Source organism: Centroberyx gerrardi, chromosome 22, assembly GCF_048128805.1.
Source record: "Centroberyx gerrardi isolate f3 chromosome 22, fCenGer3.hap1.cur.20231027, whole genome shotgun sequence".
Classification (NCBI taxonomy): Eukaryota; Metazoa; Chordata; class Actinopteri; order Beryciformes; family Berycidae; genus Centroberyx; species Centroberyx gerrardi.
Window position 1 is genome coordinate 14,386,512 of NC_136018.1, and position 15,269 is coordinate 14,401,780.

A 15,269-nucleotide genomic window follows, 5' to 3' on the forward strand; every position below is an offset into this window, starting at 1 on the left:
AAGTTATCAGTGTTTTCCACTTCACTTTGTCTCTTTATAGATTTTATCTGCTGAGGAGATGGTGCTATTACTCCACTATTGATTAGATTAGGCGGCCAGGGAAGGACACACACACGCACGCACACACACACACACACACACACACACACACGTACACATGCTTCCTGTATGCATGTGCATGCATGTACAAACACCTATTCGTGCATGCAATCACGCACACGCACACACAAATCTAGCGCCAGTCCTGCAAAATCTGATGAAGCCTGCCTCATGGTAAAAGACAGGCAGGGAGGGAGAAGGGGAATATCTCCTCCTCCGCTATCTGTCCATCCCTGTGATAAGTGAGAGAGAGAAGGACAGATAAGTAATGTGCAATAAGGTGAGAAGTCTTAGCCACAGCTCCTCCCCTTTCCTTGTTCTTCGCCCAATCAGATTGGATTATAGATCCTCTATACCTGGGATCAGCCTCTCCACTGTCATGTCTGTAAGGACTACATGGGGCAGTGGCAGATAGAGAGAAAGAGAAGCATAGAGAAAGAGAAACAGTAGAGTGAAGAGAAGGATACGGATAGAACTGAGAAGAGAAGAGAAGAGAAGAGAAGAGAAGAGAAGAGAAGAGAAGAGAAGAGAAGAGAAGAGAAGAAGAGGATTCAGAAAAGTGCATTGTATCCAAAAAGAGTCAGAAAGTGGGGGACTGAGAAGAAGGTGTGAGGAGGACGAGAGTGAGAGAGGAATGAAGTATCTTTCTGGCCCTCAGAGTAAATCTCTGTTAGATATGGAAGTAGCCAACTACTGTGAAGGCCTGGATCCCTCATACAGCACACTGGGCTTTGAGAATGCAGAGGTGCTCTATGGAGGAGGAGGTAAGCGCGCATGCACACATACACACACACACACACACACACACACACACACACACACACACACACACATACACACACCCTCCAGATAAGCACTAATATTTTGACAGATGAGCAGATTACTCATCTCATTGATGGACATAAAATATTGATCAGATTTATTCCAAATACGTGGAATTAGGTGAACATCCCTATTTCTTTGAAACCCATGGTCACCTCGACCTGCATGCTAACTTACAATGCAGTGCCAGCCATCATAAAGATCCTCGTTAACTAATAATGCTACCAAGCCATGTTCACTTGTGGTCAACTGAATTGCCAATAGAAAACATTTCCCACAACAACACAGGTACCTGTTAAAGAAAAGTAAAAGACTAAAAATACAAAATATGACATTTTCCCATTGAGGAACTCTTCAATACTCCCTCAACTTGCTTTCATTCATCCACAGGTTACTGATTAGCTGAGCTACACATACAGAAAGAAAATGGGCAGAGAACAGAGTGAAACCTAGTTCATATGTACCTAATAGATCCGTATTGGTTATTAGGCTTTTTTTGAAGAGTTGCCCCAGTGTTGGGTGAGCAGATATGGCTACATTTGTGAAACTATGATTTTACTGATGAAGTGAAATGAAACCAAACAAAGGCAAACTGAGTTATTTGAAGAAACTAAAATCAGTAGGAGTTTTTTTTTTTTTCATAACAGGCTCTGTATACCAAAATTGACTTGTAACTGGAAATTTGACTTGGAAACTGTTGACGTTTTAATATTGGCCTTTAGTGACAGTGCATGTATCTGATTGGTGGAAATTAATTCCACTTACCTATTGGTTATAATTTGCAAGTGGAAATCTATGGGCAGGTGCAGAGAAAAGAAAAGGGTTGGGTTGTAAAATTGTGAAAGCATGAAATCAGAATGTTAATAAAACAATTTAGGCAGGAATTGCAGGTATGTGTCATAAAGAGGTTTTATTGAGGACCAGGCAGGGACCTCACTGATACACTGATGTCACCTCAGCACGTGGACAGCAAGAGGGCTGATAGAAAGTTAGTCGAACATTGACTTACCTCTCCTTGGCACAGTGTGGGGTGGGACTGGGGGAGGGAGGTATAGATGGTGTGTGTGTGTGTGTGTTGATACATTTTGGGTCTTTACATGAGCATGTTGTGTTCATATGGTGTTCTTTTTGTTATTGGCTTATTTTCTTATTGGATGGTTACTATTGTTCTCAGCTGGTCATTAGGCTTTGATTAAGTGATAATTATGAGGACGATGATGATAACAGCAATTATGATGATGATGATGATGATGATGACAACAGTGATGGAGATGATGAGAGAGATGACAGCAAAAACAATGACACTGACAATGATGCCAACAATACCACAACAATACTACCCTATATGCTTTTATGCTTATATGAACACCTTCCTAAAAACAAGTGCAGTCCCCAACCGATAACTCAGTTGTATCAACTGAGTTAGGCTTAAAAATCCCTCATTAACTTCACCTATATTTCCTCTTTATAAATGAACTGGACTTAATATGTGAAATCAAAGAATGAACTCTTAACTTGGATTCAGTCTATTTCATAGAGAGAAAAAGTATTTTTTGTGCATTCAGTATAGAGTGCAGGGGTGAGAGGAGAGAGATGCTACTGTATAGTGTGAACTGGGATCCAACCCATGCAGTTACAATATGGACTATAGTTTCCCAGTGAAACACATTTGTCTACCAAATCATTCCTACAATAATGCTCACTCATAGAGATGATTTTTCCCTAATAAACAGTTGCCAGAAGTTTGTTTTCTATATTCTCAGCATCTCAGACAAATTGGCTTATGTTGATAGCAGTTGCCAGTTTGTCAGCAATGAAAAGTATGGTCACATGTTTAACTGTTGGGCAAAATCTCTGGTTCACATGTAAATGTTTTAATATTGTATATTCTTCCAATAGTAACACCTTTGATGCTGAAGCTACCAATTAGTTAGCTTAAACAGTGCAGCGGTCAGTTAGTGGTCAGTGTGGTTGCTTGCTATCTGAACACACCATCAGAAATGTGCATTATTTTACATCAAGTATGCATGTTGTGTGTGCATATACAATGCATATTTCTCATTACTGTGTGTGTGTGCATATACAAATGACTCATTAGTCATTGTGAGAGTATTTGTGGATTACAGTGTGTTTGTATGTGTATATGAGCATGCGCCTTTGTGCTTATGTGTGTGTGTGTGTGTGTGTGTGTGTGTTGCAGACAGCATGCCAGCAGAGCCTAGTCTACCAGGGCCAGATGGGATCAATAGTAACTGTGCGATCTGTGGAGACAAAGCCACAGGGAAACACTACGGAGCCTCCAGCTGTGACGGCTGTAAAGGCTTCTTCAGACGCTCCATACGCAAGAGCCACGTCTACACCTGCAGGTACACACGTACTTACACACACACACACACACACACACACACACACACACATATACACTCAGGAGCTTGCAGATAGCTGCATAAACACACATACACACCTACATACACTCATCACTAATCCACATACAGAGACTTGTACACGGATACAAAAAAAAGGCATGCACAAGCTTACGTTATACATGTAAGCATTTAGAAGACATACAGTACACATACACACATATACTCATCCCACCCGTCAGATTACATTAGAGGATCCAGACAAGAAATGTTTCATATATGGATGTATGTAACTGTCTAAATGTCGAAACCTTGCAAGTGTAAATACTCCTCTACATATGCAAACTTATGATCAGGCATCATAGCCTTGGCTATCTCAGTATTTATTACCTAAATGGAAAACTTATTTTATGGCTACTCTGTAACTCTTGATAACTTGTGGTCCAGTTGTCATGTCGTGTTGTATCGTCATGTTTTGTTTTATGTTATGTTATGTTATGTTATGCCATCTCATATCATCATCACGTCACGTCACAATACATCACGTCATTCATTACAATGCAATATGTTGTTACCTTTGCTATCTTATGTCATATTGCCACACATTACATTACATTTTTGTTACATCAAATCATCATCAAGTCGTGTTATACCATTATGTTGTGATACATTATGTTACCTTGTGTTATGTCATTTGTTTGTTTGTTTGTTTATCTGATAATCAAAAATAATGCACAGCCATCAGTCATGCATTAATTAAAATCATCGAGAATAACACATAAAGTTTCCAAAACGTATTTCCAATGAGGTCCTTGTTATCTTATGTTACATTGTGTTACTTTATGTTGCATTGTGTTGCGTCATTATATTAGTTTACTTTATATTACATTACATGACGCTATGTTGCGCTGCATTGCATTGAGTTGCGTCATGTCATGTCATGTCATGTCATGTCATGTCATATTATACCATTGTATACCCAGGTTCAGCAGACAGTGCATCGTGGATAAGGATAAGAGGAACCAGTGTCGTTTCTGCAGACTCAACAAGTGCTTCAGGGCTGGCATGAAAAAAGAAGGTAGAGAAACCTCTGTCCTGCACCCTGGTAACATAGCTGAAGCTGTGTTTCCACAATTCCTTCTCCGTATGACACAAAATCTTATAGTTTTTCCATGTTGAAGTTTCATTTAAAGTTTGCATGTAGGGGTGATACAAAAAATGGGTAATAGATTTTTTTTCTGTGCATAGAGCACCTGATTTACAACGTATATTGTCATTATATGTTTATATATTTTAGTTGTACTTTTTTGTTTTTGTCACTGAAACCAGGTACAAGCTTATTGCCCAACAGACAGCTTAGTAAAAATAAAATCTCCGCCAAAACTGGTGGCACTGGTGAAGAAAAGACTATTGTCAGAGTGTTTGAAAGCTGGTTTAAGATGGTTGAAATTGGCTCAGCCATAAAATAAGCGATAACTATCTGTGTGTGTGTGTGTGTGTGTTTGTGTGTGTGTGTGTGTGTTTGTGTGTATGTGCGTGAGAGAGAGAGTGTGAGTGTGTGTGTTTATGAGGGGTATAACCTTGGCACGGCATTTTATGACACCCAATCATGTGTTATTCAGACATGTTGTTCTGGATTGCAATTGGTTAAAGTTTGACTTCTCTTGCTGCTGCCAGCCTGTATGGCATGAACAGCTCAGACTGGGATCAGAAAGGTCCCATATTTTATGTAAAATTATAGACATCATAGGCCTTTTTTATCCAGAAGTCTGACCCAACTAGTCTACAAAGCACGCATGATGAGCACCAAATGCACTCATGGGAAAATATATTCAATTTACTGTTCATAATTATTGGAATTTCCTTGTTAATGAATGAAAAGCCTTTAAAGAGTAATTTAAAGTGTCTATTTCTTTAGTTAGACATTTATGAAAGACTTGAGATATGTTTCAGAGAGGGCGGCTTCCATGTGGCAAACTTTATCTGTAAAGCCTGTGATACCTGAGTTTGGTAAGAAACGTTTTTAACATGTTTCAACATGAGGTATGGATGAGCCATATAAGCCCATGAGGGCTGGGCACTTAGTGTCTGACACTAAAAATAAAATGACATAAAATCACAAGGAATATTTCGCTTTAGTGGAACATTTTCATTGTTCAGCTCACACATTTCTGTAGAAGTTCAGGAGCAGTCAACATCAAACATTCACTGCCCTGGGGATCTGCTGTCATCATCTGCATTCAAGATTTTTTCCCCGGCTCCCAATAATAATTACTAACTTAAGGCAAAATTCTTGAAAAGTATGAAGCAGGATAGAGACCAAAATATTACCTGGATTACTGTATACTTGTTTGTAAGGGGTATCATTTTTAGACTAGGTTTTTCAAACTGAAAGTAAGAAAGAGGTGCTGTTTCTCCATTGTTCTCTCTCTCTCTTATACACAAACACACACACACACACACACACACACACCTACACACACACACACACACACACACACACACACACTAACATCAGCTGTCTGTTTATTTTAGCTGTACAGAATGAGAGAGATCGGATCAGCTCCCGCAGAAGCATCCCTGACTCCCAAGACCTGCCACCCATCACCGTTCTGGCCCAAGCAGAGTCACTGTCCCAACAGGTAACATCCTTGTGTGTGTGTGTGTGTGTGTGGGTGTATGTGGGTGAGTGAGTGAGAGAGAGAGAGAGAGAGAGAGAGAGAGAGAGAGAGAGAGAGAGAGAGAGAGAGAGAGAGAACATGAGTATTTTGTATGTATGTTTTTACTCGCAAGGAAAATAACAGCTTGTGATATTATCACTCTCTCTCTCTCTCTCTCTCTCTCTCCCTCTCTCTCTCTAGATCAGTAGTCCAGCTGGTACAGCAGACGTGTCGGAGCAGAAGTCAGCCTCTGTTGGAGATGTATGTGACTCTATGAGACAACAGTTATTGGTGTTGGTGGAATGGGCCAAATACATTCCTGCCTTTGGAGAACTGCCACTGGATGACCAGGTAAAAGGGCCATGATGCATGATGGGTAAACTTTGTCTAAAGGTTTACCCATAAAAGAAGTCGTCCTCTTAGGTAGTCTTGTTTTTGCACTGTGCCCAATGTATTTTCAGTCTGACCCACAATAGCTCTTTCTGGGGAACTCAGGATCTAAATGTGGAGGTGACAGGCCATGTTTTCAACAGGGTTATATCACTTTTGCTTTTAGAACCAAGTTAAAGCCGCTGCAACGCCTTTTTTAGTTTGATTGCTAAGATGTTGAAGTCCTGTCTTTCCATATAGGTCGTATTTGGCTTATTTGTACAGTATGGGCAGGACAGCGTGTTCCCTGCTCACCATTAAAACAACTTGTATTTGTAAAAGTGATTTGAGTTTTGATGGAAGCAGGCTCCTCCTTAATCAAACAAAAGCTTAGTGGCAACAGAATATTTTTTTTTTTTCCAATGAAAATTCTGTTGAAAGCAATTACATGATGGGCAATGGATATGTACAATATTATAATTATCAAAAATATCTCACAAAAAATACATTTGGCTGTTATTTTAAATTAGCATATGCACACTAAATAACAGTGACCTATAATTTGATACTGACACACAGTTTGTCTCTGCTGGTTTCTATTAAATAAGGAAAACACAGGTGTGTGATGTATTTAAGTGGACATTTGCATTGTTTGTGTTCTTTCTTCTTTGTTTAATTGTGTGTGTGTGTGTGTGTGTGTGTGTGTGTGTGTGCGGGTGTGTGCAGGTGAGCTTGCTCAGGGCTCACGCAGGTGAACACCTTTTGCTCGGGGTCGCCAAGAGGTCGATGCCCTATAAGGACTTCCTGCTTTTAGGTAAGAACTGACCAATGGGAGGGCATCTTATTGAAACACGGTGTAATCCAGTGGTTCAGCACTCAAGTGTGAAGACTGGCCCAGTGTTGTGTTAGCTGAGAATGATTAACTCAAGGTTTTTCTATGTGTCTTTGTGACTTCAAAAAATTTCTTCTCAAAATGGCATACCTCACATTACTTGGACACTCACCAATCTCATGCACAGATCCATCAACTAACACACACCCACGCACACAGACACACACATTTCTGTATTACTATAGGCTACTTGTTGGGACCTTCCACTGGCTGCATTCATTCCCAACTCCACCCTTAACCCTCAACACTACATGCCTTATCTTGACTCTAACTGTAAGCCCTGACACTAAAAAAGCCCCTTGTAGAAGACAGGCCTAACAAAATGTCTGCAAGATTTAACTTTCTATCAAGGATAAAAGTACAAGAGCACACACACACAAACTATTCCCCTCACCCTACTAGACACACAAGCACACCACCCCATACACACCCACCTGCCCGTCCACCCTGCCTCGCACATGATCCATTCCCTTAAACACACAGCCACCCACCAACAGCCTGTTTGTCTGCAGGTAATGGCTGTGTGATCCAGAGGAACAGTCCTGAGCTGGAGATCTGCCGGGTGGCCAACCGGGTCCTGGACGAGCTGGTCCAGCCCTTCCAGGATATTCAAATCGACGACAACGAGTACTCAGCGCTCAAAGCTATTGTCTTCTTTGACCCAGGTAATGAGAAAAGTTCAATTTAATACTTTAGCACATTGGCCATCAGAGTACTTGCGAGGCGCAATTAACTACAAATGAACCAGTTCCTGCCTGCTAGAAATAGAAATGTTTTTGTTACAATTTTCCAGAATGTTGACGGCAGAAACACACAAATATGTAGCTGATGTGACTGAGACAACAGAAAAGACACTGAAAGTATAAAATGTTTAAATTTCGTTCTTCAAATACCTGGTTTGGATGGGAATCTGTGAGTGGGGGATAAGCGTATGCTAGGATCTTTCCCACTTAGTCTTGCTTCTCCATGTTGATCAGTTGTTTATTTCAGTAACTTTCCTTAGACAGCAACACATTTTGTGAAGTGAGCACGAACTCTGAAGTGCAGATTACATGTTATTTGTTGGACACAAATAATGTGAAGATTACATTCCTCTACCACAAATTGGACTTAGTGACAATTGCATGAATTGGACTTACCATTTTCAAGTGTTAGCTAACGGTTAAGTCTAGGCAAGTGAAACAACTTTTATTGTGGTTAGGGTTAGGCAAGTAAAACTTTGGTTAAGGTTAGGCAGGTTTAGGGTTAGGTTGGTTGTTTCTGGATGTGTTACCCAGAGCCCTGACCACAACTGTTTCAAAGGGTTAGGGTTAGGGTTAGGGTAAGAAAACCTTAGGAATTTGAAAGCAAAATGTGTGGAGGTATAGGCTGATCCACCACACTATTTCAAACTACTGTCTGTTTCTCATTGTGTCTCCTCCATGTAACGCTTTCATCATGGGAAAACATTTATCTCACTTTTCGTGCACAGAGCATGATATTTGCATTTTACGACATCATACTCATTTCACAAAAAACAGGCTGTAAAAAGCACACTTATTAACAGACTTTAACAAACCTTACTGAGAAAAAAGGATTAGATACTCAATACTCAGTTTTTGTCTAAGTTTGTTTTAGTTTCTGGTTTGTTATGTATGTGTGTCATGAAGGTGCATTCAAACTGCTGCGTGATATAATAGCTTTCTATTATTTTACGTCAATAACCAAATCTCATCTGAATTGTCTCATCAATCATTGACCTAGAGCTCCACACACTCCTGTTAAAGTGCGCTGTTGTTTCAGTAGACCTCAAAGGCCAACATTATATGAACAAAGCATACAAATGATCAGAGCATACAAATTCCCTTCTTCCCATTTGTGTAAATTTGTGAAAATGCATTAATTTAATTAAAACAAAATAAACCACTAGGGATGAATTGTCTTGTTTTCAAGTTGGTCATGAAACAATGTACGACAAATTACAAGAACATACTGTAGAAAATAGAAGAGAAGAGAAAGAAAATCAAACAAAACCAAGGTAAAACCTGGGTCAGGAAAAAAACACAGTGGGAAAAACAATTACAACAGTGAATAGTAAAAGAAATAAAATAAAAAAAAGACTAAAAATAGCAGACAAAACACTTGTATTAATGATGTCATTTCTGTCCAGATCCCTCTTTTCCCAACCTATCCCATCCATCTGGTTACATCTCCCCCCAAAGTTGTGTCACAATGTCCCCATCCCTCCTTTATTTCTCCATGGTCTAGTATGACTACAATCCCCTCTCCCATTTCATATTACCTGTCTCCTTGACTAAATCCCCTCATTTTGCCTCCATGTCCCAGTTTGACCATCATCATTCCATCATTCCATCATTTCCACTCATATCCTCAATTCCATCTCTCATCTCTCTATTCTTCCTTATCTTCCTGCCCTTCAATCCCTCCCTCCACCCCTCCCTCCCTTGATCCATCTCCCACTTTCCACCCTCTTGCCTCCCAATCTCCAGATGCAAAGTCCTTGCGGGATCCATCAAAGATCAAGGCCATGCGTCTGCAGGTAGGTGCAGCATTTGACCCTTGTTGCTTGCCATAGGACTGCAGTTCTTTTCTAGTCATTTCTGTTGTACTATTGGACAGTGTTGAGGGGGATCCAAGCATGCTCAATCCATGGCTTAGTCAGTTTTTCCTTCACTGTGTATTACATTACATTTTACATTGCACTTGTATCTAGATTGATTTACCAATAACCAATAACTAGGAGTGTGGGGGTCAAAACAACAGTGACCCAACAGAAGAATAAGTCTCCCTAGAATATTCATACATCATCAATACAGAGAAATCCTGTGGAAAAAGATTGTGTATTTACATGGATGGGGAATTTGGCCAACAATCATGACTAACAGTGTCTTTTTCTCTAATTTTAAACCAATGTTCAGGCAATATTACATTTACATAGTTTCACATGCTGCCCATGTATCATTGGCATGAGTTAAACTGTTTTTAGTAACAACAGATGCAACAATTTAATATTGCATCTGACAACCTTTTCATGCCAAAAGTTTTTTAATGGTTGAATTTTGAAAAGAAAAAATCCAAAAGTATGCAGGTTTTCATTACAACCAAAGACTACACCAGGTTATTTCACTGATCAAGTCCCTTCTGTCTGGATGAGGGTTCACAAATCAGCTGGTGTAGTGATTGGTCGAAATGAAAACCTGCATACTCTTCAGCCTTGATGGTGCATGGTGTTTTCAAGTGAAGCCCTGCTGAGCGAATCTGAGGCTTGGCCTTGTGTGTGTGTGCAGGTCCAGATGAGTCTGGAAGACTACATTAATGACCGTCAGTATGACTCCAGGGGTCGTTTTGGAGAGCTGCTGCTCCTGCTGCCCACCCTGCAGAGCATCACCTGGCAGATGATCGAACAGCTGCAGTTCATTAAGCTGTGTGGCCTGGCCAAGATAGACAACCTGCTGCACGAAATGCTGCTGGGAGGTGAGGCAGGCCCGGACCTGCGCTTATAACAGAGGCAGCGGGAACCTCCAACTGCTAGAGCCGCTCAGTAGAAGACGAAAAGTAGAAGACTGTGGTTGTACTGCACAGCTCCCAGGGGTGAATTTATGGAACTGTATGAAAGTGAAGGAACGTGGTGCTAAAAAAGTATGCACGCTCAGCAAATCTTTCCTGGATAAATAAAGGATAAAAAAACAAAAGTATGTAATAATGCAGTATAATCCACACATATTTTTGGCAGGGCCAAAATAGATGACCTACTACTTGAGACACTGCTAGGAGGTAAGACAGACCTGTATCTACAAATATATCTAAAGATGTATAAATAGGGAAGTCTCAGGTCTAAGCTAGAATACACCAAAGATATTCTAGGCAGGGACAAGATAGATAACCTGCAGCATGAGATGCTGTGTGGAGGTGAGGTGATAAACAGAGTCATCTGCAAAGACGCCTTCAGAGAGAAGCATACCATTTTTGACTAGAATAACTATTTATATTGAATAAAAAAGACTATGGTGAGTATAGCAACCTGACCTGGGGACCATCTGAGATGCAGAAAAACACCTTGCTGAGTACAACTGCACAAATATCTGTTCAAGCTGATATTTTGGCTCATGAGTGGCTGTTATGTGTCCAGGCCTAACGTCAGAGCCCGCCCACCTGCACCACCCGGCCCACACCCAGCTGGCCCAGGACCCCTTGACTGGACACACACTGGTCATCAGCGCCATGCCTGTCACACACAGTCCGCAGATAGGTAAGACCCACATACGGAACAATGCCGTTCAGTCTCATATAAAACACACACACAGACATACATGCAAACACACAAGTGTATACTGCACATGCATGCCTGAATGTACACACTTACACAGACAAGCACAAACCTTCTGACACACACGCTACACACACAAGAAACATCAAAAGCAATGTTAATGTAAATTTCATCTCCACATTTTCCTCTCTATAGCCATGTTTTCATCCAACAGTCAAGCTAATGTCATGCAAACTTATGAAATGTCACAAAAATGTGAAATAAATTAGCTTCCTGAATGTCAAAAAAACACATCCAGAAGAAAAATTGAAAATTTTTATTTTTAACAAATAAATGCACTTAGCAATATGTCCTCGATGGGAACCTTGTAAATGGGAGCAACAGTGGGTTCAACATTTCAAGGAGGACTTGGTGGACAGATATTTTACAGACAACATTTCAGGATGTTCAAAGCCAGTTTTGAACTGTTGTACAATGAAATTGACTAGTTTTGTCAAGCCTATGGTATTATTTATCTGACAAATGCATTTCCATCAGTTATCACATAATTGTATTGACAAAAAACATTTCTGCAAAATCTTTTCTGCGATATTACAGACATTTGATACAATTTTGCCATTTCCATTCAGCTTTTCGAATTCAAGACAGCATAATTCACAAAAAAAATACTTGGATGAAACCCAGCTTATGTCTCTCTCTCTCTGTCTCTTCTCAGACTCTCCAGACACCCCCATCCCCTCCCCCCCCCAGGGTGCTGCCCCGGAGATGTACAAAGCCTTCCCCCAGCCTCTCGGTCCTGCAGCCAGCCCCTCGCCTCCCACGCAGACACACCCCTGACTTCTCCCTGCACTCACGTGGGATCAGCTTCCTTGCCCCTAGTTCTAATCTTAATCATGCTAAGAAAATCATAAAAGCAACCCCTGCTCAGTATCTGACCTCAGCCCTTACCCTGCTTCTTCCCCCCCTGTGCTGAAATTGCTAGCAACCACATCGCCATACTACTATCTGCTGTCTGTAGCAATAGCCAAGACATAATTAAAGGTTCTATGTGTAGCATTTTAATATATAATTTTCAACTTCAACAATTACCGTAAACAATGAAACCATGGTCAAGATGGTTGGTAGCCTCTCATGCCAGTGGTGTTGTTAGCTCTAGTGTTTATCAAAATTAAGACCAATTTTCCTATAAACCCTGTTGCTTTCTATCAAGTGGATGTTGCTCCTTGCTTTGTTTGCGCTGGAACAACAGAGGCCCTCTTCATGTTTGTGCCATAAAGCAAATCCCTTTATGCCGTAAAGCAATTCAGTGGATTTCCTGTAAAATCGGATGTAATGTAAAATGCAGCGTGGAGGCTGGTAGAAGCTGGCAATCTTCTCAATGATAGTTTTGTTTGTTTATGGTGCGTATGTTAATGTAATGATTTATTGATGTTAAAATGCTACCTTTAAAACAACACTAGTGCGTGATTGGCTGCTGCTGGCAATGTTGCCCAAAAATTCAGCTGTAATGAATCTAACTTGACAGTGAACAGAACAAGCCTCCCACCCTCCCCCCTTGTTAAATAGCAACAAGCACTGGGAATGATTTTTTTAAAGGAGAGTGGACAGTCCATAGTCCAATGTCTATTGTATTTTGTCCTCACTGGGACAGTATGATGGCTGGGTTGGAGTCAGAGGAGGGGAGGCAAGAAGGCAAGTTTCTGGCAAGAATGAATCCTATGCAAACAAACTACAGGGTACAGGACAGTTTCAGGGGGAATCCCAACCTCTACACATGGTTGGATGTGGAGCAAAATCTGAATAGAGCGATTTAGATGGCTTTCAGCTGTGATCATCTTCCAATGCATGTAAAAAATGCTAAAATGTTTATGGTAAACACAGAATTTAAAGGCCTAAACCGTGTCATGTCAGTAAAGTTCATACGGGTACACATAATGATGGCATTCAAAGTAATAAAATAAAAAGAGTTAATATAGTCTGTTAAAAAGTTCTTACCATCTTTGTGTTGTTGTAAGTTTTATTGAATATTTTTATCTTGCTTGACTGAACAGAGGTTCTGCTGTAAGTGCAATGTATACAGTTTATCGGTTGTACATATCAAATGATGATTTCTGGTGATGTGTATATGTATAAAGTAAGTAAGTAAATCATATGAATAAGTTGCAAAAGCAAAAGAAACCCAGAAGGCTCACAATAATACATAATACAGAGGGCTGAAATCACCCTCTTGCAGTCAAGATAGAAATTACAACTGGACATCAAACCACAATGGAATGCTCTGTTTTTGTATGCATCACTAGGACTGAAGAGATAAACCGGTTTAAAATCAGAAGTCCTGCTAAAATACTTGTTGGTGCTGATTTTCAGGATCTTGATCTCTCACTTCCAAATGCCTTTAGGACCAACTTATACTTTATGAGTTTTGTTCCAAATATCCAGCATGTAAAAATGTGATACCTACGCTTATAAAATGATTAGCATGAAATTAGGACTCATTATGGGATTTAGGTGAAATCCATAGTTATCTTCACACCTGCTTTTGCGAAATAATAACATTTTTGGAGATTCAGTGATTTGTATATTTGAAATATTGAGCCATGGATACATATTCTTCATACTACATATGCAGTCAGCAGTTAAAATACACATTACAGTGGGGCAGATTGTGGCAAAGATCAACATAATACCAAAAAAAAAAAAAAGTTACAAACTGTTCATAAAGACTTTATTCATGTTATTCTTAACAATGAGTGTGTATAAAATGTAATGTTTTAATAACTTTCTGTATATAGTCAAATAGATAATAGCTATTATTTAGATAATTCAATTTGAAATTATCTTGTTTTCTTCAGTTTCTTAAATCAACTAATGCATTAATATTACTGGTTTGTGTGGATGTTGAATGGTTCTGCTGAAAATATGTGAATTTCTGAATTCATAAATTGATTAAAATACAAAATTGTTTTCAAAAATGCTCTTTGTGCTTTATTTGAATTAAGGTAAATTTGTCATTGTGAGAAATTGCAAATGCACCATTACAAAAGACCCACAAAAGTCACAAGCTGATAGAGTGCAGTGGCACCCTCTTGCTGTCAAGGCAGAAATTACAACAGGATACTAAACATAAATGGAATGCTCAATTTACTGTATATGTATCAGTACACCAAGTGCAATGAGTATTCATTCATTTTCCTGTGCTTATAAAACAGGGAAAAGTAAACAATGTGTGAGATAGAAAAATAAATTCCTTTCCAATAAGAACTATATTTACTTTAAGATTTATCTATTGCTACTGCCGCAGCAAATCATTTCAGCGGATGTGTCTGAAAAAAATGTAAATTGACAATTCTTCTGCCTTCGATCATGGAAGGAACACAATATAGTCAGACAGTTGGCAATAAATTGACAGAAATATATTTCAATATTGTTTCACCACATGCCATAATACTGTGTGTGGCTTGTCCATTACTTTCCGCATGGAAGTCATCATTCCCCCCCATAGTTCCATTGGTCAGGGATATACAGTTTGTATCCAAACCTTTATTGGCAAGCTATTGAGACCACACTGCCAGATGATGCTGCTCATCTAAAATCAAAATCTTTTCCCCCTGTCCAACTGAGAGAACACACTTCCACACAAACACTACAGCTGACTGGAATATAAAAAAGGCTGTAATTTAAACTGAAACTGAACTGCATTGAGGCCCACTACTTTTAACTCTATGTTTTGTGTGTGTGTGTGTGTGTGTGTGTGTGTGTGTGTGGCCACGCATGCACCCAGCCAATTTCTGTGTCTG

General features: G+C 39.8%; 1 protein-coding gene across 1 annotated transcript; it reads left to right on the plus strand.

Moving 5' to 3' along the window:
- The first annotated feature begins 733 nt into the window (after window positions 1-733).
- Window positions 734-12,309, plus strand: hnf4g (hepatocyte nuclear factor 4, gamma). Its single transcript, XM_071905273.2, has 11 exons — window positions 734-863; window positions 3,122-3,287; window positions 4,268-4,362; window positions 5,820-5,926; window positions 6,146-6,295; window positions 7,040-7,127; window positions 7,718-7,870; window positions 9,695-9,744; window positions 10,493-10,679; window positions 11,335-11,454; window positions 12,188-12,309. The coding sequence occupies exons 1-11, from the start codon at window positions 734-736 to the stop codon at window positions 12,307-12,309; spliced, it is 1,368 nt and encodes a 455-aa protein (XP_071761374.1).
- Window positions 12,310-15,269: the final 2,960 nt, after the last annotated feature.